At 41.1% G+C, this 24,089-nt stretch overlaps 1 protein-coding gene across 1 annotated transcript in view; it reads left to right on the forward strand.

The window, feature by feature from the left end:
* Positions 1-5,435: 5,435 nt before the first annotated feature.
* LOC135514260 (ras GTPase-activating protein nGAP-like) overlaps positions 5,436-24,089 on the forward strand; it is an 88,126-nt gene continuing 69,472 nt past the window's right edge. The window contains exon 1 of the mRNA XM_064937651.1: positions 5,436-6,185. Within this exon, the coding sequence (XP_064793723.1) occupies positions 6,059-6,185 (127 nt within the window). The 5' untranslated portion in view covers positions 5,436-6,058. The remainder of the gene's footprint in view (positions 6,186-24,089) is intronic.

Below are 24,089 nucleotides of genomic sequence, written 5' to 3' on the forward strand. Positions count from 1 at the left end.
TAAAACAAATACATCAACTCTAAACTACTATACTACAAGTAGATACGTCTCACTCTTGTTTTGTTTTTTACACCTACTAAAATGAAGTCATTGTTTTCTCGCTTCTTAGAACATATGTACGAACACCTGCTCAGTGTAGTTGGATTGGATGCAGAATACCAAGAACTCATCTATCCAAGACTTATTTGGGCAATGTCTTCAGGACATTATTATACCCATTCTGTCCGAGCTCACGACTCAACGTGAGAAAGACTATTGAGAATGCCAAGGTAACCGGTCTAAATAACTACTGACACGTACAGTTCTGTCTGTACTAGGTCTGAAGTTCAAATGTATGCAGATGATACAGTGATATATGTGCATGCAAAGAGCAAACAACAAGCTGCACAAGAACTCACTACTGTAATGGTCCAGGTTACAAAGTGGCTCAGTGACTCGTGTTTGCATCTCAATGTGAAAAAAACTGTTTGCATGTTCTTCACAAAGAGGGCAACAGATGCTGCTGAGCCAGATGTCTATGTGTCAGGGGAGAAGCTCCAGGTGGTATCTGATTTTAAGTACCTTGGCATCATACTTGATTCCAACCTCTCTTTTAAAAAGCATGTGAAAAAAGGTCATTCAAAATACCAAATTCAACCTAGCTAATTTCCGATTTATACGAAATTGTTTGACTACAGATGTAGCAAAACTGTACTTCAAATCTATGATACTCCCCCACTTAACATACTGCTTGACTAGTTGGGTCCAAGCTTGTTGTACAACATTAAAACCTATTCAGTCTGTCTACAAACAGGCTCTCAAAGTGCTTGATAGTGAGCCCGATAGCCATCATCACTGTTACATCCTCAGAAAGCATGAGCTCCTGAGTTGGGAAAATCTTGTGCAATACACCGACGCATGTCTTGTATTCAAGATCCTAAATGGCCTGGCTCCCCCTCCACCCAGTATTTTTGTTAAACAGAAAAGATATGGCAGCAGATCCACAAGGTCTGCCATGAGAGGTGACTGTATAGTTCCCTTAAGGAAAAGCACCTTAAGTAAATCTGCTTTCTCTGTGAGCACTTCCCATGTCTGGAATACACTGCCATCAGACACACATAACTGCACCGCATATCACACTTTCACAAAATGCATGAAGACATGGCTAAAGGTCAATCAGATTTATGAACATAATCCCTAGCTGTGCATTGCCACTTTCCATGGTGTCTGTTGTCTGTATCTTGTGAGGTGTGGAAACACTTTGTTGCTTTTATGAATTTTGTTTTGCTGCTTTTTGTTCTATGTTTCTGTCTGTATGCTACGTCTTGCTTGTCCAATGTTGCTCTGTCTGTATGCTATGTCTTGCTTGTCCTACATTGCTCTGTGTGTGCTCACTGCTCAATGATCGTCTATATTGTAATTGTTTATAATAACCTGCCCAGGGACTGCGGTTGAAACTTAGCCGGCTGGCTAAAACCAGCACTTTTACTGAAACGTTGATTAATGTGCACTGTCCCTGTAAAAATAAAATAAACTCAACCCAACATAGCAGTCACATCTGTAGCCATGAAATGCTTTGAAACGCTGGTCATGGCTCACATCTACACGATCATCCCAGAAACCTTCGACCCACTCCAATTCACATACCGCCCCAACAAATCCACAGATGAGGCAATCTCTATTGCACTCTTTCACACCTGGACAAAAGGAACACCTACGTGAGAATGCTGTTCATTGACTACAGCTCAGCGTTCAACACCATAGTGCCCTCCAAGCTCATCACTAAGCTAAGGCCCCTCAGGGGTGCGTGCTCAGTCCCCTCCTGTACTCCCTGTTCACCCACGACTGTGTGGCCCCACAAGACTCCAACACTATCATTAAGTTTACCGACGACACGACAGTGGTAGGCCTGATCACAGACAATGAAGAGATAGCCTATAGGGAAGAGGTCAGAGACCTCTCTCAACGTGGGCAAGGCAAAGGAGATAATCTTGGACTACATGAAACACAGGGATGAACCCGCCCTCATTCACATCGATGAAGCTGTAGCGGGTTGAGAGCTTCAAGTTCCTCAGTGTCCACATCACTTAGGACCTATTATGGTCCAAACACACCGACACAGTCGTGAAGAGGGCACAACTAATGCCTCTTCCCTTCAGGAGGCTGAAAATATGTGTCATGGGGGCTCAGATCCTCAAAAAGTTCTACAGCTGCACCATTGATAGCAACTTGACTGGCTTTATCGTTGCTTGGTATGGCAACTGCTCCGCATCCGACTGCAAGGCACTACAGAGGGTACTGCGTATGGCCCAATACATCATTGGAGTCGAACTCACACACCTGCATTGACTCCACACACACAGACACATTTTCACACTCTTTACCTACACTGCTGCTACTCTGTTTATAATATATCCTGATTGCCTAGTCAATTTTAACCCTACCTGCATATGCACTGTATTACCTCAATTACCTCAACTACCTTGTAGCCCTGCACATTGACTCAGTATCAGTACTCCTTGCATAAGCCTCGTTATTTTATTGTTACTATTTCCTTTTTTATTAAGTAAATAAGTCTACAACTGTTGTATTCGGCGCATGTGACCAACACAATTTGATTTGATTTGAGTATGATTGTAATTCAAGTCTACCTCTTGTTTCTTTTCTTGCAAAGGTCATTTTCCTTTGTCCTTTTATCTACACGAGAAACACTAATTTCATGCCACTTTGATACAAGCTACGACTGGAAGTGAATTTTTCATAGCAGATCTGGAGAGTTTACGCAGCAGGTTAGAAGAATTAACGTAGCAGTTTAGGACAATTACCCTAACAGGTTAGAATAATTAACGTAGCAGGTTAGGACAATTAACGTAGCAGGTTAGGGGAAGGTTAAGGTTAGGAAAAAAATAGGACAAATGTTCTCCTAACCTGCTACGAAAATAATTTCTGGTCGTAGCTGTATTGAAGTGGTGTGAAAAGAGTGTGCCCCTTATCTACACAGCCCATTATGCATAATCACTGACTGAATATCTGTTGCATGAGAGTGATTCATTGCTATTTCTATTTGCAGCTGAAGCCACAGCTAAAGAAAGCAAAAACTGGAGATAGAGAATGTGTCACAATCAAATATGCTCACAAATAGTCCAGACAAGGTCTAAAACTGTTAAACTGACCAAAGTGGAATTTGTCCACCATTGCATGTACTATCAAAATATTTTAAATAATAAAACATCAGAACCACCATTGTGTATTATGTGTACATTGCCTTTGCAAGTTAGCAGATGATGGAAATTAATATGATTGGGTTGATGACTGGATTTAGTGTTTTAAGATTTAATTATCAACAGACTGAGAACTATACTTACCACAGGGTGGAGACATAACACAAAGTTCTATATTATGAGAAGCCTGAGTCTTCATGAGAGAGAAAATCACTTTTTATTTCAAGACATGCTGAAAGGAAGTATTTATGTAATGTATTGACAAATTATAAAACTAGCAATAACATCATTATGAGGTAGAGTAGTTTCCCTCACTTGAAGAAAACTTAGTGCATTTTAAATGACAATCAAATAAGTTCATTAGGTATGAATTAAATGTATCAAATAGAAAATGAATGTCTGCCCCAGTTTTTTTTTAAATATTACTTAAAAAATATATTAAATTGCAGTCTACATCAGACATGTAGTTGAAGTCTAAAGTTTACATACACTTAGGTTGGAGTCATTAAAACTTGTTTTTCAACGACTCCACACATTTCTTGTTAATTAACAAACTATAGTTTTGGCAAGTGACACAAGTAATTTTTCCAACAATTGTTTACAGACAATTTTAGTTTACATTATTTCACTTATAATTCACTGTATCAAAATTCCATTTGGTCAGAAGTTTACATACACTAAGTTGACTGTGCCTTTAAACAGCTTGGAAAATTCCAGAAAATGATGTCATGGCTTTAGAAGCTTCTGATAGGCTAATTGACATCATTTAAGTCAATTGGAGGTGTACCTGTGGATGTATTTCAAGGCCTACCTTCAAACTCAGTGCCTCTTTGCTTGACATCATCGGAAAATCAAAATAACTCAGCCAAGACCTCAGAAAAAATTGTTGACCTCCACAAGTCTGGTTCATCCTTGGGAGCAATTTCCAAACGCCTGAAGGTACCATGTTCATCTGTATAAACAATAGTACGCAAGTATAAACACCATGGAACCATGTAGCTTTCATACCGCTCAGGAAGGAGACGTGTTCTGTTTCCTAGAGATGAATTTACTTTGGTGCGAAAAGTGTAAATCGATCCCAGAACAACAGCAAAGGTTGTGAAGATGCTGGAGGAAATGGGTACAAAAGTATCTATATCCACAGTAAAATGAGTCCTTTGTCTACATAACCTGAAAGGCTGCTCAGCAAGGAAGAAACCACTACTCCAAAACTGCCATAAAATAGCCAGACTATGGTTTGCAACTGCACATGGGGACAAAGATCATACTTTTTGGAGAAATACAAATAGAACTGTTTGTCCATAATGACCATTGTTATGTTTGGAGGAAAAAGGGTGAGGCTTGCAAGCCGAAGAACACCACCCCAACCGTGAAGCACAGGGGTGGCAGCATCATGTTGCTTTGCTGCAGGAGGGACTTGGTACACTTCATAAAATGATGGCATCATGAGGTAGGAAAATTGTGGCTATACTGAAGTAACATCTCTAAGACATCAGTCAGGAAGTTAAAGCTTGGTTGCAAATGGGTCTTCCAAATGGACAATGACCCCAAGCATACTTCCAAAGTTGTGGCAAAATGGCTTAAGGACAACAATGTCAAGGTATTGGAGTAGCCATCACAAAGCCCTGACCTCAATTTGCGAGCAGAACTGAAAAGGCGTGTGTGAGCGAGGAGGCCTACAAATCTAACTCCGTTACACTAGCTGTCAGAAGGAATGGGCCACAATTCACAATTTATTGTGGTAACCTTGTGGAAGGCTACCTGAAACGTTTGACGCAAGTTAAACAATTTTAAAGGCAATGCTACCAAATACTAATTGAGTGCATGTAAACTTCTGACCCACTGGGAATGTGATGAAAGCAATTTAACTCTCAGATTGTTCTGACATTTCACATTCTTAAAATAAAGTGGAGATCCTAACTGACCTAAGACAGGGAATTTTTACTAGGATTAAATGTCAGGAATTGTGAAGAACTGACTTTAAACGTATTTGGCTAAGGTGTATGTAAACTCCTGACTTCAACTGTATCTGCGATGTAAATACTATTTAAGCCGGTGCTTAAAATATTTCTAATCACTATAAAATATGTGCATAATACATATAGTAAGTACATCATCGTAGTTTAGGAATTTTTCTTCTAGTTTGTGGAATCTGACAGAAGGGCACGGCCCCTTTGAACCCATGCGTAAACGATTCTCTCTGGGATCCGCTGCTCTCTCCTGAATCCCTAGAATCTTGCGCTGGCATGTGATAGAAGTGGAACATTGGTTTGGATTTAAATATGAAAAGGATTTTTGATCCCCTTGGAAGAGTGAAGAGAAACCCAACCTCGTGAGCGCTGCTTCAAGTATTCAAGAATGGGCGAATAATTGAGGCCATGGCCGCACAAACTTAATATTTAGTTCCCTACACAATTGCTTGGAATAACAGGGGAGCGTACCAGACGTTCGGGACTTTTTCTGCGCGTGGTCCTGTTGGAGCAGCACTCCACCTCTGATCTCTGGGCAGTGACAATGTCAACAGCGTAGCTAGCCATAGCTAAAAAACGAATGATTCTAGACTACACAGACAGCTACCCAGCATTTACAATGTTGATTGCTAGCCCTCAGCAGTCTGGGAGATAAAAAAAAAATATGGTAGGGCGTTCGTCTAGCCAGAACGGCTTGTGCCAAACAATGAAATAGCTTGGGCTAGCTAGTAAACGTGAGTGAACTTAGCCGGGTTAAACGTGATTATTTTGTTGTCAAAAAGCTAACTTCATAGCAGGTTATTGCTTCCCTTTGTCGATTACGTCGTGGACTTCTCAGTTTTGGACTCTTGTTTCTACCTGGAAGTTGTTGGAAAGGTGATTTCTAGTATGGAGCCCGACTCACCCATAGGCGACGTGGATTCTCTACATGGGGGGCTGCTTTCCTTGGATCCATTGCTGGACCGAATCCTGGTGGATTCTTTATGCCAGCAACAAGGATGGGTGCGCGTATATGGTGAGATGGACATACATTTTCAAAGATGCTTAGTTAACCAGTGCACTGAGATGAGAGGTGTAATATGCGTTTTGGTTTTGACATCTCAAATCCTATTCCAAAGTTGCCATAACACCAGTGTCGTTGGTTGGAAAAAATGGGACCACTGTAACCAAGTTCTTCTGTCACATAGAAGGGTAACGTTAGGCTACATGGCTTGAGGGAACAAGCCATGTATCCAACCATAGACATCATAGTATTACATCATTGTTTGACCCTATTGCCAACATCACAGTATTTAGTGTTTGCCATTGCATTGGTAAACATTTACCATCCAACAGAAGGATATCTAACTAACAACTTTATTTAATATTTGTGTAGGGTGAGTCATGGAGGGATTGAATTACGTATTTTGGTGACAAGAACACATGTCAGAGTTCAGAAGACATGAAAGGCACATTTTCAGAATTCCATGTACATCACATGTCAACACAATGAAATATGGCAACAACCAAAGATATATGAAGGTCATATATTTGTATTTACATGCCTTCACTTCAGATGACAGTATTGGGCTGAGTAGTAGATCATTTTCAATGTTTGGCATGCTTAGTTCCCAAGCCCTATCATAGGCTACACATAGACCGAAAGAGCTGTTAATTAAAACACCTCCATATTATCAGGGGGCAGTTTATGCTGCTGCCACCAGTAGTAGTGGGGAATTTCGAGGCTCTCACATTATGTATTTACATGAATATGTCAGATCCTGTTGTTGGGTCTGGATGAGGAGAAGGAATGGACGTGATGGATGGGAGTTTTCCTCTGAAAAAATGCAATATGGTTGTAACTTGTGATATCTTGTGTGGTCGAGAAAGATTAGTAACTGCTTTCAGCTGGTGTTAATTTACTGTCCTCATTAATGATTTAAGTTTGCTAAATGGACATGCTATTTATAGATAGCTTGGCTTTACAGCAAGAGTTTTATGTAAGAATGCTGGCTAAATTTGAACTGATGTGTCTTTGGAGCCTACATCCTGTAGTCATGTTGGCAGGGACTGTTGTCATGGTAGCTCACTTCAATGAATGGAAAGGGATAGCTCAATAATATTGTGCTTAGACAGAACGTCCTTTGCTTTCCACGACTGTTTTTTCTTATTGTATGTGTTAAGATCGGATTGCATTCTGTTTAAATTTCTCTTGATGTTTGCAACCATTTTTTATGTTAGAGTAATTTCAAACGGCCACATTGGCTTTGCATTTCCTTGGTCATGTTATAAGCTACCTAGAGTAGCTTTGGGTAATTGAACTCTAAGACTGGATTGATTTCTAGCTATTTTTTGATCCTCAAAGATTATTATTGAACCTTCAGAGGAAGGAGTGATATAATGGAGAACAGAAGCAGAAAGATGTTGACAGTGTCTTGTTAATCTGCAATTCTGCTGCCCACTTGCAGAGTAACCGGAAGAGAGCTGTTTTCTTAATAAAAAGGGAACATTTTGACCTCCGTATACAGTTATGTTTTCTATGGATGAAGTTGTTCTCGAGGGACTCCTGGGAATGTTCTGCCAGGCCTATTTTTGGTTTTATTTGTTAATATCCTGGGAAAGTCACTTGACGTTAAGGGGTCAGTTGACACCATATTTAGTAGGCCATTAATAAATCTTAACTGCTATGTGATGTCTGATTTACGAGGATGATGTCAAATGTGCTGAAATATTGAGAGGGTGTCACTGTTCAGATTTTTGCTTTAGGCTAACATTGTTTTAATTATTGTGGCTATATAGAAAAAGTCACTGCTTGTATTTCAAATTGAAAGTGTGAACTGTTGGGTATGTAGGTGAGTTTAAGATTAGTTTGTTTTGCTCTGGAGATCTTTTGGTTTTAGAGCAGGCGAGTGACCAGCCTACTGTAGCTGCAGTGAATAGTGTGATTGTACTGTGGCCCATGGACAGCAGCAGCTCTGTTTCTGAGTCCTAGTACACTCAGGATGTTTGCCTCCACTTCCCTCCTCTCCCCTACCTTTTTCAAATGACTCGCCGGAGCTGTGATGTAAGCAGACAGTTCTGTGAATGACCTCAGTGGCCAGGATTCCAGAGCAGCAGGCACCAGTGTTCCAACGTCACTGCGTTCCAACGCTGAAATAACTCAATAAGGATGCCGGGCCAGCTGATCCCAATGTCCATGTTTTTCCAGTAAGAAAAAAACCCTGTCTTCTCTTCGTGTTTTGTCATTAAGTTCCAGACATGTAACCAAAGGCCAAAAATGATCTACATTTTTAACTGAAGTTTGTATTTTCTTCTTCAGAAAGTAGGCAACATTCTCAATGACATTGGTTGCCAGTTGAACTGGGAAATTGGGGATTCATTTGACTTTTTTGGCTATTCAGCAATTATTTGGTGTTGAATGAGTATCCAGTGTTCAGCCACAGTGGAATGGCAAGGTATGGTAGAACAATTATACTCCTAGTTTTTGCTTGTTGGCTGAGCTGGCAATTTTAGTTCTATTCAGGCTGAAAGAGTCGTTGTCATGGCTGCTTCTCATATAGTGCTCAGGGTCACCATAGCAGCTGTCTACAATTTTTTTCAATTAGGCTAGTAAACACTCAGAACAACAATTGCAATTTCCAGATATGGGAATACATGTTAAAGTAGGCGCAGCCTAGATTTCAGATCCTAGGCCTAAGCGTTAGTTTGTTACTCAAAAGCAAGACTTGATCCTACTGTCTGTCCCTGAATATCAAACATGGCACCATACGGATTAGGATTATGACCCATTAATAAGGATTGTGGTGCCCTGCTTGAATCCTTTGAAAACGTTGACAAAGTGCATTACCCAGAGAAAGGCATTGTGCATAAGCCTATTAAAATTTGACTGAAGAAGGAAGACCGAAGAAAGGGTTTATCAGTGGCCCTCCTACTCCTATTCAAATCAGCCATGCCTCATTTAAGGAAGTAGGCTTGGTAGTGAATTATTACAATATCATACGTCTCTAGCTGTAGTTTAGGGTTAAACACAGATTTTATAATCCCTGTCCTCTAACAATACAGAATCGTTTTTTTTTCTAATCCACCCAAACTCTATCGGTTTAGGCAATGGCCTAAATCGAGTCAATGAAATTGAAATCATAAACCAATCCCATTACTGCCATAGTTCGTCCTCAGTAGTCCACATTATCCATAGAGGAGAAATTTGCTTGTTTGGCCTGCTGTTTTAGACAGTTTTATATTCCCATTCATAGAAGACCAGTGGTTGACGGCCTCCCTGTGCTTGACTGCAGATAAAGGCAGGTATCTACAAATCCTCCACCCATTCCTTCGACACAAAGACGAATTGGCTTCACGACAACATTCTGGGATTCCAGGCGTTACCTGAAAGCACAGGAAGTCCCCTTCCTGTTTTAGATCCAATTCCAGATCTTTGAAGGACGGCCTGTCGTTTCCAATGGGAACAAATGAGCCATAGTGGGCAGAACAAGTAAGGAGAGGGGGGCAGAGCCAAGCACGAGCTTGCGAGATCCTATTGGTGCGTTCTAGCATCATCTGCTTATTTCCGTTAGGGAACGCCTGTGAAGTGCACTTGTGCAGTAACTCAATTTTCCTTTGCACTCCTTCTAAACAATGCCATTTGTTTTTCAAACTTTTGCAAAGGGTAACGTTTACAAACCTTATTCCACTCTGTTTATGACAGATTCTAGTTTTGGGAACAACTGTATTGAGATCAAATGATTCATCGATGAGAAGATTTGCAGAATGTCGTCCCAAATCCATCTCATTTCATCTTCTCCCTCTGCCCACCAGTGGGCTTCATCTCGCTACGATATGTGGATGCAAAACCTTTATACATCCAGTGAAATATCTGTCTCATTGTTCTGTCTGTGATAGGCAAAGTTCCCGCTAATTTCTTTTGGCACTGAGCAAATTTCAGGACTTGTAAATGGAAATTTGAATTCTGTGCCACTTCCAGTATCAATTTGAGCATAATGTAGGAGTGGCCTACCAAGAAAACCAATAGAGAAAATCCAATAACATTTTCACATGAAAATAGGCTATATCATAGAAATGAAAAGCTATGTGGTGTTCAATGCAAGCCTACATTCATCATCATCAACTTTTTTACACTATGCAGGGCATGACATTAATTAATGTAACACCATGGGCCAAATAGGTGACTGCAAATTACGTTATATTGTTGTATAATGCAAGGAACCACTTTACAAAGTACAAACCATTATTATTACCATACAGAAAACTAGACAATGTAGGCTACCCTCTGACTATTGTTTTTTTTGCATATTTAAGCCTGTTCCAAATTTCTACACTGCCCCGTAAATATTAACAAGCTTTTTACCTGACTCGCTTTTCAAAGATTGCTTAAAATGTGCTAGAGGTCTACCGATTAATCGGAAGGGCCGATTTCAAGTTTTCATAACAATCGGAAATCTATTTTTTTTGCGTGATTTTTGCGATTTCTTTTTATATTTTTTTATACCTTTTTTATTTAACTAGGCAAGTCGGTTAAGAGCACATTCTTATTTTCAATGACTGCCTAGGAACGGTGGGTTAACTGCCTCTTTCAGGGGCAGAACAACAGATTTTCACCTAGTCAGCTCGGGGGATCCAATCTTGCAACTTTACAGTTAACTAGTCCAATGCAATAACGACTTGCCTCTCTCTCGTTGCACTCCACAAGGAGACTGCCTGTTACGCGACTGCAGTAAGCCAAGGTAAGTTGCTTGCTAGCATTAAACTTATCTTAAAATGATTATGATTGTTTTTTTAACTACATATGGTTGATATTACTAGATATTATCTAGCGTGTCCTGCGTTGCATATAATCTAACTGAGCATACAAGCATCTAAGTATCTGAGCAGTGGTAGGCAGAAGCAGGCGTGTAAACATTCATTCAAACAGCACTTTCGGGCGTTTTGCCAGCAGCTCTTCGTTGTGCGTCAAGCATTGCACTGTTTATGACTTCAAGCCTATCAACTCCCGAGATGAGGCTGGTGTAACCGAAGTGAAATGGCTAGCTAGTTAGCGCGCGCTAATAGTGTTTCAAACGTCACTCGCTCTGAGCCTTCGAGTAGTTGTTCCCCTTGCTCTGCATGGGTAACGCTGCTTCGATGGTGGCTGTTATTGTTGTGTTGCTGTTTCAAGCCCAGGGAGGAGCGAGGAGAGGGACCAGAAGCTATACTGTTACACTGGCAATACTAAAGTGCCTATAAGAACATCCAATAGTCAAAGGTTAATGAAATACAAATGGTATAGAGGGAAATAGTCCTATAATTCCTATAACTACAAACTAAAACTTCTATAATAACTACAATATATGTACAGTGCATTTGGAAAGAATTCAGACCCCTTGACTTTTTCCAAACATTTCAGACTTATTCTACCGGGTTTTGTTTTTATGCAAATAAAAATGCAAAATAGATACCTTGTTTGCATAAGTTTTCAGACCCTTTGCTATGAGACTAAACATTGAGCTCAAGTGCACCCTGTTTACATTGATCATCCTTGAGACGTTTCTACTAACTTGATTGGACATGATTTGGAAAGGCACACACCTGTCTATAAAAGGTCCCACAGTTGACAGTGCATGTCAAAGCAAAAACCAAGCCATGAGGTCGAAGGAATTGTTCATAGAGCTCCGAGACAGGATTGTGTCGAGGCATAGATCTGGGGAAGGGTACCCAAACATTTCTGCAGCATTGAAGGTCCCCAAGAACACAGTGGCCTCCATCATTATTAAATGAAAGGAGTTTGGAACCACCAAGACTCTTCCTGGAGCTGGCCCCCTGTCCAAACTGAGCCATTGGGGGAGAAGGGACTTGGTCAGGGGGTGACCAAGAACTTGGTCAGTCTGATAAAGCTCCGGAGTTCCTCTGTGGAGATGGGAGAACCTTCCAGAAAGACAACCATCTCTGCAGCACTCCACCAATCAGACGGCCAGACGGAAGCCACTCCTCAGTAAAAGGCACATGACATCCCGCTTGGAGTTTGCCAAAAGGCACGTAAAGGACTCTCAGACCCATGAGAAACAAGATTCTCTGGTCTGATGAAACCAAGATTGAACTCTTTGGCCTGAATGCCAAGCGTCACATCTGGAGGGAATCTGGCACCATCCCTACGGTGGAACATTGTGGTGGCAGCATCGTGCTGTAGGGAGGGACTTGGAGACCTGTCAGGATCAAGGGAAAGATGAATGGAGAAACGTACAGAGATCCTTGATGAAAACCTGCTCGAGGGTGGTCAGGACCTCAGATGGGGGCTACGGTTTACCTTCCAACAGGGCAACGACCCTAAGCACACAACCAATACAACGCAGGAGTTGCTTCGGGAAGTCTCTCAATGTCCTTGAGTGGCCCAGCCTGATTCCAGACTTGAACATGATCGAACATCTCTGGAGATATCTGAAAATAGCTGTGCATCGACCCTCCCCATCCAACCTGACAGAGCTTGAGAGGATCTGCAGAGAAGATTCGGAGATCCTCCCTAAATACAGATGTGCCAAGCGTGTAATGTCATACCCAGGAAGACTTGAGGCTGTAATCACTGCCAAAGGTGCTTCAACAAAGTACTGAGTAAAGGGTCTGAATACTTATATAAATGTGAGATTTCAGTTTATTTTGAATACATTTGCAAAAATATCAAACTGTTTTTGCTTTGTCATTATGGGATATTGTGTGTAGATTGAGGGGGGAAAAAAACAATTTAACAATCACCCATCAATAGAATTGTACTCTGATGCACTCTGGCTCTGCTTAAAACAAATGTAGATTGTTTTTGGTTTGTTGCATCTCTGCGTGGCAGTCCTGGCGGAGGTGTTCGGCCACACACATGCTCAGCTTAGCGTGAACATGAGGCCTAAATGTTTTTTTGCTTAGTTCTGAAATCAAATGAACAAGTTGTCTTGGAATTAATCTGGAAATGCACTACAAAGAGGCTTAGATTTGGACCTAGGCTGCATTGCACATCTTACAAATGGTCGACTTATTTAGATCTGAACCACCGTTAACTATGTCCTCCATTGGCATAACGCAAATGAAACGCAAATGAAAACTTGAACGTTCTAGTTGTGCACAGGCATAAGAGGGCTGTCTGCGTCAATGATGGATGGCGTGGCTATGCGGGTGTATTTAGTGTTTGACTGAGGTGAACATGTCATAAAATATCCCTCTATGTAAAGCTGCAACAGGAGCAGTGTTGAATGAACAACAGACGCTTTAGTCTTCCATAATGAACCTCATCGTACTACTGCACCGAAGATTCAAACCTTTGCCCTGATTCATCTCACAGCTCCAAAGGTGGTTAAGGGATAGGAGAGCGGGAATAGCCTACGTCTAGACCTTTTGTCTTTCATTCAATACAGCCTGTTATTCAAAACAATAAATAAACAGGGACTGAATTAAAAAAAAATGTTCGGACCTCAAAAAGCAGAAGAGGATTTCGACATCCACCATCTGATTGTTCTGCAATTGTTTCTGTAGGGCAAAACAGATGATCATTTCCACAACATTATTTTTTTGAAATATAATTTGATCTCTGAGAATTGGCCATTTTCAATTTATAGGATTCATATAATATTCAATAAATATAGTACCCAATGTCCGATTTGCACAAAAACCTCCAATGATTTACCATGTGAAGAATCCCATAAAGTTATCAAACTCCATCCACGGTCCCCCACACCACGCCCACCTCAATGGCCAGTACACAGTATCAGTTCTCTGTATGACAAGTTATATTAAGCTGCGACGTGGAATATTTTCTTTGCAGCTTTTACTATGTTATGTAAAAAATAAAAATAAATTGTTCCGAGGTATTTGCCATTGACGTCGCTTACATTTTCCCCATAAATTAAGGGAAAGTACCAGGTTTTGTCCATGAAATGCCGCTGTTCCCGCTACTGCCCTTTTTGTCCATTTTGCTGGTCTCTTGTGTTTATCGTAACTGTCACAACATTTTCTTTGTGACTTTGGGTAGAAAACCAGGAGTTTTTGCTCATGGTGAAAATGCTTTGTGGTCATCCTCACAATTCAATCTGTGTCCAGGAAACTGCCCATGTGTGTGTTTGGTGAACAAGCAAACTATGAGGCAACATCAGTTCTAAGGGTTTCAGTACTATGGCCTCTGGGTTTTCAATGGTAAAAGTCCCGAAAAAGTGTTTTGTAATGGTGTTGGGTTTAATGGTGTCAAGCTCATCTAGATGGCTTTACAGCAGAACCTCAGTGTCTCATGAATGACAGACATGATCTTCAACCATCCTACTACTGAAAGAAGATCGTAGCTAAGCATGCATCTGCATCTTTCTTCTCCACTGCTTTGTCGACGTTTGTTGAAATACAAGACCGGGAACTCCAAAATATTTTGACATGATATAGCCTAATCCGCCTGTGAACATTTCCTCTGAGTTATTTACGCTGACTGTTTCACTCTGTTTCACTCAGTGCTCTGCAAAGCCACGCAGGCTTGCCAAGAGAAAGTGAGGCAGAAATAAATAGCTGTTGAAAATCCTGCTTAATGGTCAGGAGTGCAGGGCAGGGTGGCTATTTTCAGTTTGTTTTGTAGCAGCAGGCAACTTGGCAACTGTGAAGGGCTTAAGGATATTTGGCAGCGTTTTAGAGCACCTTCTGATTGTATGGTAGGAGCCTGTTAACTGGGGCCAGGTCATAGGCTGCAGCCCGAGAGGTTTTCTTAATCATATTGGATGGGGACTGTGGGAGTCTGCCTTGTTTTCTTCCCAGCTTAGTCACACATGACACACCACACAAGGATGTATAGGCCTCTACATGGAGGATTGGATCTGTCATCTTAACACCCCTATCATGAATGTTCTTTTTTTTTTTTTTTTTTTTTTAGTACCTTGCCAAGTCACCATGCTATTTGAAATAATATTTTGTCTGAACCTCTTTCTTTTTCCCTTCCTCCTGCCACTCATTACAAATTCGGGTTACATTTTATATAATATAGAATTATTGGTAGGCTGCCTCGACTAATAGGCTAGATATGAACCTCACACTTTGGTTGTGCATCACTGTGAGGAAACCTTTCTCTCTTGGTTTATTGGTCATCTTTAACAAAGGAGAGAGATGCTTCCTGCACTGGAAGATTAATCCTCTCTCTAAACCAGGGCTGTTCAAGGTCGGTCGTGGAGGGCCGTAACACTCCTGGTTTCCATCCTCTCCTTTTAATAAGGGACTAATTCAGACCTGGGACACCAGGTGAGTGCAATTAACTACCAGGTAGAAACAAAAACCAGAAGAAGTGTTTCAGGCCTTCAGAACTGGAATTGAACAGCTCTAAACCTCCTCATTTACCAATCCAAGGTCAATGCTGCATAACTGTTGTGCTATCTAGAAACGAGGTAAATGGCTATGCAGCACCATAACAGGTTTGAAATGAAGTGTTGTCTACAGAAGAGTGATGGGGAGAAGCGGGAGATTAGGTCTACGTCTATCATTGTATGCCCTCCCTCCTAACCACCTTACAATGGCTCAGCAGAGGCAGATCGGAGGAGGAAATGGAATGTTCCCTGTGTTCTTCTGTCCCACCCCAGCTTGCACCAAAGCAGCCATGCTGTCATTAGGGGGTTGGGATGAGGGGCAGGATTTCCCTTCCCCTCTGAAAATCAAAACAAGAAACTAACCTGTGCTGTTTAAAAAAAAATAAGCACTTGTTTCAGTTTTTCTATCATCCTGGTGAGTGGAAGAACACAGGTTAGGAAAGTAGGCTGATTGTGTGTTAAGAGAATGACTTGAGCTAGTTTTGTGTACAGATTGAGTTGCTGTTTTCTCAGATGCCTTTTTCTGTTTTGTAGTCCCTTTGGTGTAGCTAAGCTGTTGAATTCCAGTGATGGGATAATCATTATATGCTGCTTTTTAGCATTATTATAACAGCATTAAGCCATGTTTCCTCTCATGAAGTGAAATAATTGAACACCTCTTGGCTGGTTGGGGTGTCAAATACCATACCATAATGCGGGTTTTATCAGAGAACCAGCAGTACTCCGGACCTCAGAGTAAGATTTGAACACTCCTTTCCTATAGGCCCATAGTGCATTACTTTTGACCATAGCCCTGGGTATAGGGTGCCATTGAAAACACAGACATTAGTATTTTGCAGGGGGGATGTTCAATGCTTTGTCACCCTATACCCCCCTCAATCTTCACTCACTATTATTCATGGTCTGATTTATTGCCCTTTTTAATGGCAAGGTGCTATTTCTAGATCGGGCGGTGTTCATGCTCTCATAGGTCCTGGGTACAGTCCTGATTTCCGACAGGGCTGAATAAAGACGTCAATGTGGCCATTGGATAAAGCCATTCCAGCAGCCCAATGTCATTTTTCCTGTGGTCCAGATCGGAGACAGTATTTACCCGTACGTCACAATGGGAGAAGCATCAGCCAGACTCTCAGGGAGATGAGTTATGGGACTGGAATAGTAAGTCATCAGTCTAACTGTCATCCGGCAACAACTCTTCAACCGAAAAGGTTGTTGTCTCGCAATGCATATTTGGCAGTCTCATTCTCACGCTACGTTGACTAGACCATAAAGCGACATATATATATACACACACACACACACACACGGACATGCATTGCCCAACAACGCTACTGCCACATTCTGGAGTATTTTAACAAGGCTGAGTGGCTGACAACTTCAAGGTCTTTGCTGTGTGAACACACAAAAGAGATTGACTGCCAACTCTGACACTCTGTTCAGAGGTGGGTGCTAAGTACTGTTGGCAGGCAAATGTTTGACATCCCTACTGGTGTGTCTGAGTTGAAGTCAACACTTTATTGGTTTCTGATGCAGCTGGAATCATTTAGTCACTTGTCCATACAAATATTATATAAAACACCATTATTTACAGTATGTACAACAGCTGGCAGTATCTATACCACAATGCAGTTGTGAGCACACAAAGTGTTCTATATTATACTACAACGTCAATCTAACTGAATATGGATGTTGTGTTGGTTGAATGTTCCAGGCAAGTTCCAGAATGTTCTTCAGCAGGTGAATCTCTTCTTGTGTTGGCTAATGGCAGCTGGTTCAGTGGGCTTTGGCAGTGTTGGCAGGGATGTTTGGTTTGGGGGGCTGTGACTCTGGCTCCTTGAAGACAACTGTGTCTGGTCCTTTCTGCACTCCAGCCAGGTGGACTAGCCTTTCGGACACTTTCTTCACCACCCACTGCTTCGACCTCTTGCGGAAGATTTGTTTAATGCAAGTCTCCTGGAAAGACATGAGGATGTGTAACCATACAATAAACCATGTTCATCTGTAAACAAAAAAAAGGGTAGAGTAGACCGGTATGCGTTTTGTTACTCGTTCAATAATGGGGCATTGAGATGGGCCGTTAACGATGATGTGAAAAGTTTGAGGGGGGCTTGACTTGTTGAACGTCTAGTCGTGTATTGTTGTATATGATCACCTACAGTTGTACTGGTGAGTAGACAAGTACTGCCAACAATAGTGAGTTGTCTAGAAGAGTATACAAGCTACCCCTCTCCCCCATGCCGAAGACCTGACTGCAAGGGTGTGAAAAGTCTTGTGGAAAGTTTAGCACTGGTCTTGTAGATAGTTTAGTGTATTGGGGATTTTGTATTTCTTTCCCCCATGTCAATAGATCATGCATACTAACCTTCACACACGATACCCACCCTCAAAAGACACGAGTCAGTCACCCACACCATCCTCTCCTTACTAATACCAAATTCTCTGACATGTGTTCATGCAAAGCATTAAGTCTAATCAACTAAGCCTCCATAATACAGAGAGAACAACAGTAGAAAATCAAATCAAAGTTTATTTATCACATGCGCCGAATACAACAGGTGTAGTAGACCTTACAGTATTATGCTTACAAGCCCTAATCAACAGTGCAATTTTTAAGAAAAAAATGGATATTAGGTAAACAATAGAGTCAATGTTCGTTGGGTATCAGTTAGTCGGGCTAACTGAGGTAATATTTAGGTATAAAGTGATTATGCATAGATGATAAACAGGGTAGTAGCAGCGTAAAAGAGAGGTTGGGGTGGTGAGTGGCGGGACACAATGCAAATAGTCCGGGTAGCCATTTGATCACCTGTTCAGGAGTCTTATGGTTTGGGCGTAAAAGCTGTTGAGAAGCCTTTTGAACCTAGACTTGGCGCTCTGATACCGCTTACCATGCGGTAGCAGAGAGAACAGTCTATAACTGGGGTGGCTGGAGTCTTTGACAATTTTTAGGGCCATCCTCTGACACCTCTTTATAGGTCCTGGATGTTAGGCGGCTTAGCCCCAGTGATGTACTGGGCCGTACACACTACTAGGGCTGGGCGATATGGAAAACAAATTATCACGATAGATATATATTTAATTTGATAAATATAATTATCATGATATTAATCAAATAATGTTTAAAAGGTACATATTTCCTTTGTTTCTTATTTATTGTTAGAAGTACAACTCACAAATAACAAACTTTTTTTTAAAGCTGTAAACCCTTAAGTCATGAGCAAGAAGTAAAAAAAAGAATATGGTGCACATAGCAGTTTATTTTGGGGTAGTTCTTGTCTGACAAGTTTCAAGCAAGAAAGACAAGTCTGTCTACTAGAGGTCGACCGATTAATCGGAATGGCCGATTTTAATTGGGGCCGATTTTCAACAATCGGAAATCGATATTTTTGGACACCGAGTTTGCCGTTTTTTAAAATGTATTTGGGAACTGTATTTGGATTGGTAGCCACAAAGCACAGTTGGGTCACCTGCTACTGTCTTCCCTTCCACTGGTATACTGTTGTGTTAAGTTTTTTTCTTTCTGTCGTCTGGTGGTCAAAGCAAGACTGTAAAAACAGTCTGGACTCACTCTCTCACACACACACACACACACACACACACACACACACGCGTATTTGTTTGATTGGGATCAAGTCCGGGCTGTGACTGAGCCACACAAACATTGAGAGACTTGACTCAAAGCCACTCCTGCATTGTCTTTGCTGTGTGCGTAAGGTCATTGTCCTGTTGGAAGTTGAACCATAGCCCCAGTCTGAAGTCCTGAGCGCTCTGGAGCAAGTTTTCATCAAGGATCTCTCCGTACTTTCCTCCGCTCATCTTTCCCTCGATCCTGACTTGTCTCCCAGTCTCTGCCGCTGAAAAGCACCCCTACAGCACGATGCTGCCACCACCATGCTTCACCGTAGGGTTGGTGTTACACTCCAGACATGACGCTTGGCATTCAGGCCAAAGAGTTCAATCTTGGTTTCATCAGACCAGAGAATATTGTTTCTCATGGTTTGAGAGTGCTTTAGGTGCCTTTTGGCAAACTCCAAGCAGGCTGTCGTGCCTTTTACTGAGGAGTGGCTTCCGTCTTGCCACTCTAAGGCCTGATTGGTGGAGTGCTGCAGAGATGGTTGGTGGTACCAAACTTCTTCCATTTCTGAATGATGGAGGCCAGTGTGTTCTTGGGGACCTTCAATGCTGCTTACACCTTTTGGTACCCAGATCTGTGCCTCGACACAGTCCTGTGTCGGAGCTCTACGAACAATTCCTTCAACCTCCTGGCTTGGTTTTTGCTCTGACGTGCACTGTCAACTGTGGGACCTTTTTTACATAGACAGATGTGTGCCTTTCCAGATCATGTCCAATTAATTGAATTTACCACAGGTGGACTGCAGTGTAGTTGTAGAAACATCTCAAGGATGATCAATGGAAACAGGATGCACCTAAGCTCAATTTCGAGTCTAATGCAAAGGATCTGAATACTTATTTAAATATGGTATTTCTGTTTTCTATTTTCAATACATTTGCTAACATTTCTAAACCTGTTTTTGCTTTGTCTTATGGCGTGTTGTGTGTAGATTGATGAGGAAATAGATGTATTTAATCTATTTTAGGATAAGGCTGTAATATAGCAAAATGTAGAAAAAGCGAAGGGGGTCTGAATATTTTTCCAAATGCGCTCTATTAGTGTTTTATTTTTCTTATTTATTTTACAAATGTTAGTAATACTGCAAAAATGGGGCAAAGCAATTCACTTTTTCTTTATACAAAGTGTTATATTTGGGGCAAATCCAACACAACATATTACTGAGTACCACTCTCAATATTTCCAAGCATAGTGGTGGCTGCATTGTTTTTATTTAACCTTTATTTAACTAGGCAAGTCAGTCAAGAACAAATTCTTATTTATAGTGATGGCCTACTCCAGCCAAACCCTCCCCTAACCCGGACGACGCTGGGCCAATTGTGGGACTCCCGATCACGGCCGGTTGTGATACAGCCTGCGATCGAACCAGGGTCTCTAGTGATGCCTCTAGCACTGTGATGCAGTGCCTTAGACTGCTGTGCCACTCAGGAGCCCTGTGGGTTAACCTCTCTGCGCACGGAACCCGGTAGCGGGCTGTAATTCGACAACATACGGTGATCGCTACATAAATAGTCATTACACATTCATGAAAATACAAGTGTCTCACGTGTCGAAAGCCTATAATCTTGCTAATCCAACTGTGTTGTCAGATTTAAAAAAGGACTTACTGCGAAAGAATACGATGCGATTATCTGAGGATAGAGCCCCATAGATGTTTTTTATTTCAACCAGCACAGGCGTAACAAAATCACAAACTGCAATAAAATAAATTGTTTACCTTTGACGATCTTCCTGTTTGCAATCCCAATGCTCATTGTTACACAATGAATGTTTTTTTTGTTTGATAAAATACATTTTTATAGCCTAACACGAAACATTTGGTGAACCGCTTCGTGTCGTGAATTCCGTCTCATTCCATTTTCGACGACATATTCGAGGTGAATTCACACACAGAACGTGACTTTTCCAGTCATGTTAGGTTTCATTGCAATCAACTGGTTTGTTTGTAACACAACCAAACCTGAAGGGTCATTTCGCGGGACGTATTGACTGAAAGAAACCAATTTGAAGACCACAAGTAATGACATCATTGTGCTCCAATGATTTGCCCGCTGTTTCGTTGATTGACTGTATTTTAACCCAATGACCACTGATCGTCTTGAAATCTAGCTGGGTAGATAGCCAATGAGTTGAGGTAAACTGCAATATGTAATGTTTATGTGTTGGAAGACCAACCCATGTAGTAAACTCCGGCGTAAAGAGGTTAATTCGCCATTGACGATTCATACCGGAAGGAGCAACGCATGTTGCGCACAGCATTGTTTTAGTAAAGCGCATATTCAGCTGTTTATATATCAATCAGTATGACGATGAAATCAGGAAAAGCTCAATCTAAGTCTAGATCAACAGATGTACACACAATTTTAGAAGAAATTGATCTAGGACGATTAATTTAGCGATTACCAAATGGAGGAATATTTTTTGAACGGAGAGGACATCGTTTTGGACTGGTAAGTTCTTCTCATGCTAATGCAGTTGTTTGAAATTAATAATATAAAATAGTATTTGTGAAATAGGTTGTTGTTGAGGGGAGGGCAGGCCCACAACAATGGCCAAGTGAAATGGAGACAGTAGATCCAGCTGGTATGTTGTAATATAATAAAGACAGTAGATCTACCTGGTCTGTCATAATATAATATGAGACAGTAGATCTAGCTGACATGTCATAATATAAATGAGACAGTAAATGTAGCAGGTCTATAATAATATATTCAACCTTATGTTCCCTGTACTCTATATACAGTGGGGCAAAAAAGTATTTAGTCAGCCACCAATTGTGCAAGTTCTCCCACTTAAGATGAGAGGCCTGCAATTTTCATCATAGGTACACTTCAACTATGACAGACAAAATGAGAAAAGAAAATACAGAAAATCACATTGTAGGGTTTGTTTAATGAATTTGTTTTGCAAATTATGGTGGAAAATAAGTATTTGGTCACCTACAAACAAACAAGATTTCTGGCTCTCACAGACCTGTAACTTCTTTAAGAGGCTCCTCTGTACGCCACTCGTTACCTGTAATAATGGCACCTGTTTGAACTTGTTATCAGTAAATGATCACAAGAACGGTGAGCAAAAATCCCAGAACCACATGGGGGGACCTAGTGAAGAGGTTGGGAGAGCTGGGACCAAAGCAACAAAGCCTACCATCAGCAAGGGCATTGAAGATGAAACGTGGCTGGGTCTTTCAAACACACCGCCCGGGCAACGAAGGAGTGGCTTCGTAAGAAGCAATTCAAGGTCCTAGGGTGGCCTAGCCAGTCTCCAGATCTCAGCCCCATAGAACATCTTTGGAGGGAGTTGAAAGTCCGTGTTGCTCAGCAACAGCCCCAAAACATCACTGCTCTAGAGGAGAGCTCCATGGAGGAATGGGCCAAAATACCAGCAAACGTGTGTCAAAACCTTGTGAAGACTTACAGAAAATGTTTGACCTCTGTCATTGCCAACAAAGGGTATATAACAAAGTATTGAGAAACTTTTATTGACCAAATACTTATTTTCTACCATGGTTTTGAAAATTAATTAATTAAAAATCCAAATTAATTAATTAAAAGAGGTATGAATGTTTCCTCAAGGCACTGTATTTCACAACTGCTGTCGTTCAACACCAACAAAAATTAATTCGCTGATGATAAAAAAAAAAAACGGGGTTCAATGTCTAATTTCACAGAAAGATGCTTATTATATTGAAAGGCAAACACTGCCATTAATACAAGGAACGAAAGGTGTTTTTTTTTATGTCACACAATTTTGGACAGCTTAAACGTTATTAGAATGTATTACTGTTACCTAAAAGACGGCTCTAGTTTTAGGTCATACTTAATTAAATGTTTTAGGCATACTTGCCCAATAATTTGTATTTTTCTAAGCCTTTTTGTTTATAAATAAAGCCTTTTTGTTTTATAGTGATTGGTTGGTGTTGATGGATGGTGTGAAAACTAGAGAAAATACAATATTTAAAATGAAACTATATTACAGAAACTAGATATAGGCCAATATACAGTGCCTTGCGAAAGTATTCGCCCCACTTGAACTTTGACCTTTTGCCACATTTCAGGCTTCAAACATAAAGATATGAAACTGTATTTTTTTGTGAAGAATCAACAAGTGGGACACAATCATGAAGTGGAACGACATTTATTGGATATTTGAAACTTTTTTTAACAAATCAAAATTTGAAAAATTGGGCGTGCAAAATTATTCAGCCCCTCTACTTTCAGTGCAGTAAACTCTCTCCAGAAGTTCAGTGAGGATCTCTGAATGATCCAATGTTGACCTAAATGACTAATGATGATAAATACAATCCACCTGTGTGTAATCAAGTCTCCGTATAAATGCACCTGCACTGTGATAGTCTCAGAGGTCCGTTTAAAAGCGCAGAGAGCATCATGAAGAACAAGGAACACACCAGGCAGGTCCGAGATACTGTTGTGAAGAAGTTTAAAGCCAGATTTGGATACAAAAAGATTTCCCAAGCTTTAAACATCCCAAGGAGCACTGTGCCAGCGATAATATTGAAATGGAAGGAGTATCAGACCACTGCAAATCTACCAAGACCTGGCCGTCCCTCTAAACTTTCAGCTCATACAAGGAGAAGACTGATCAGAGATGCAGCCAAGAGGCCCATGATCACTCTGGATGAACTGCAGAGATCTACAGCTGAGGTGGGAGACTCTGTCCGTAGGACAACAATCAGTCGTATATTGCACAAATCTGGCCTTTATGGAAGAGTGGCAAGAAGAAAGCCATTTCTTAAAGATATCCATAAAAAGTGTTGTTTAAAGTTTGCCACAAGCCACCTGGGAGACACACCAAACATGTGGAAGAAGGTGCTCTGGTCAGATGAAACCAAAATTGAACTTTTTGGCATCAATGCAAAACGTTATGTTTGGCGTAAAAGCAACACAGCTCATCACCCTGAACACACCATACCCACCGTCAAACATGGTGGTGGCAGCATCATGGTTTGGGCCTGCTTTTCTTTAGCAGTGACAAGGAAGATGGTTAAAAT

Source organism: Oncorhynchus masou, chromosome 3, assembly GCF_036934945.1.
Source record: "Oncorhynchus masou masou isolate Uvic2021 chromosome 3, UVic_Omas_1.1, whole genome shotgun sequence".
Taxonomy (NCBI): Eukaryota; Metazoa; Chordata; class Actinopteri; order Salmoniformes; family Salmonidae; genus Oncorhynchus; species Oncorhynchus masou.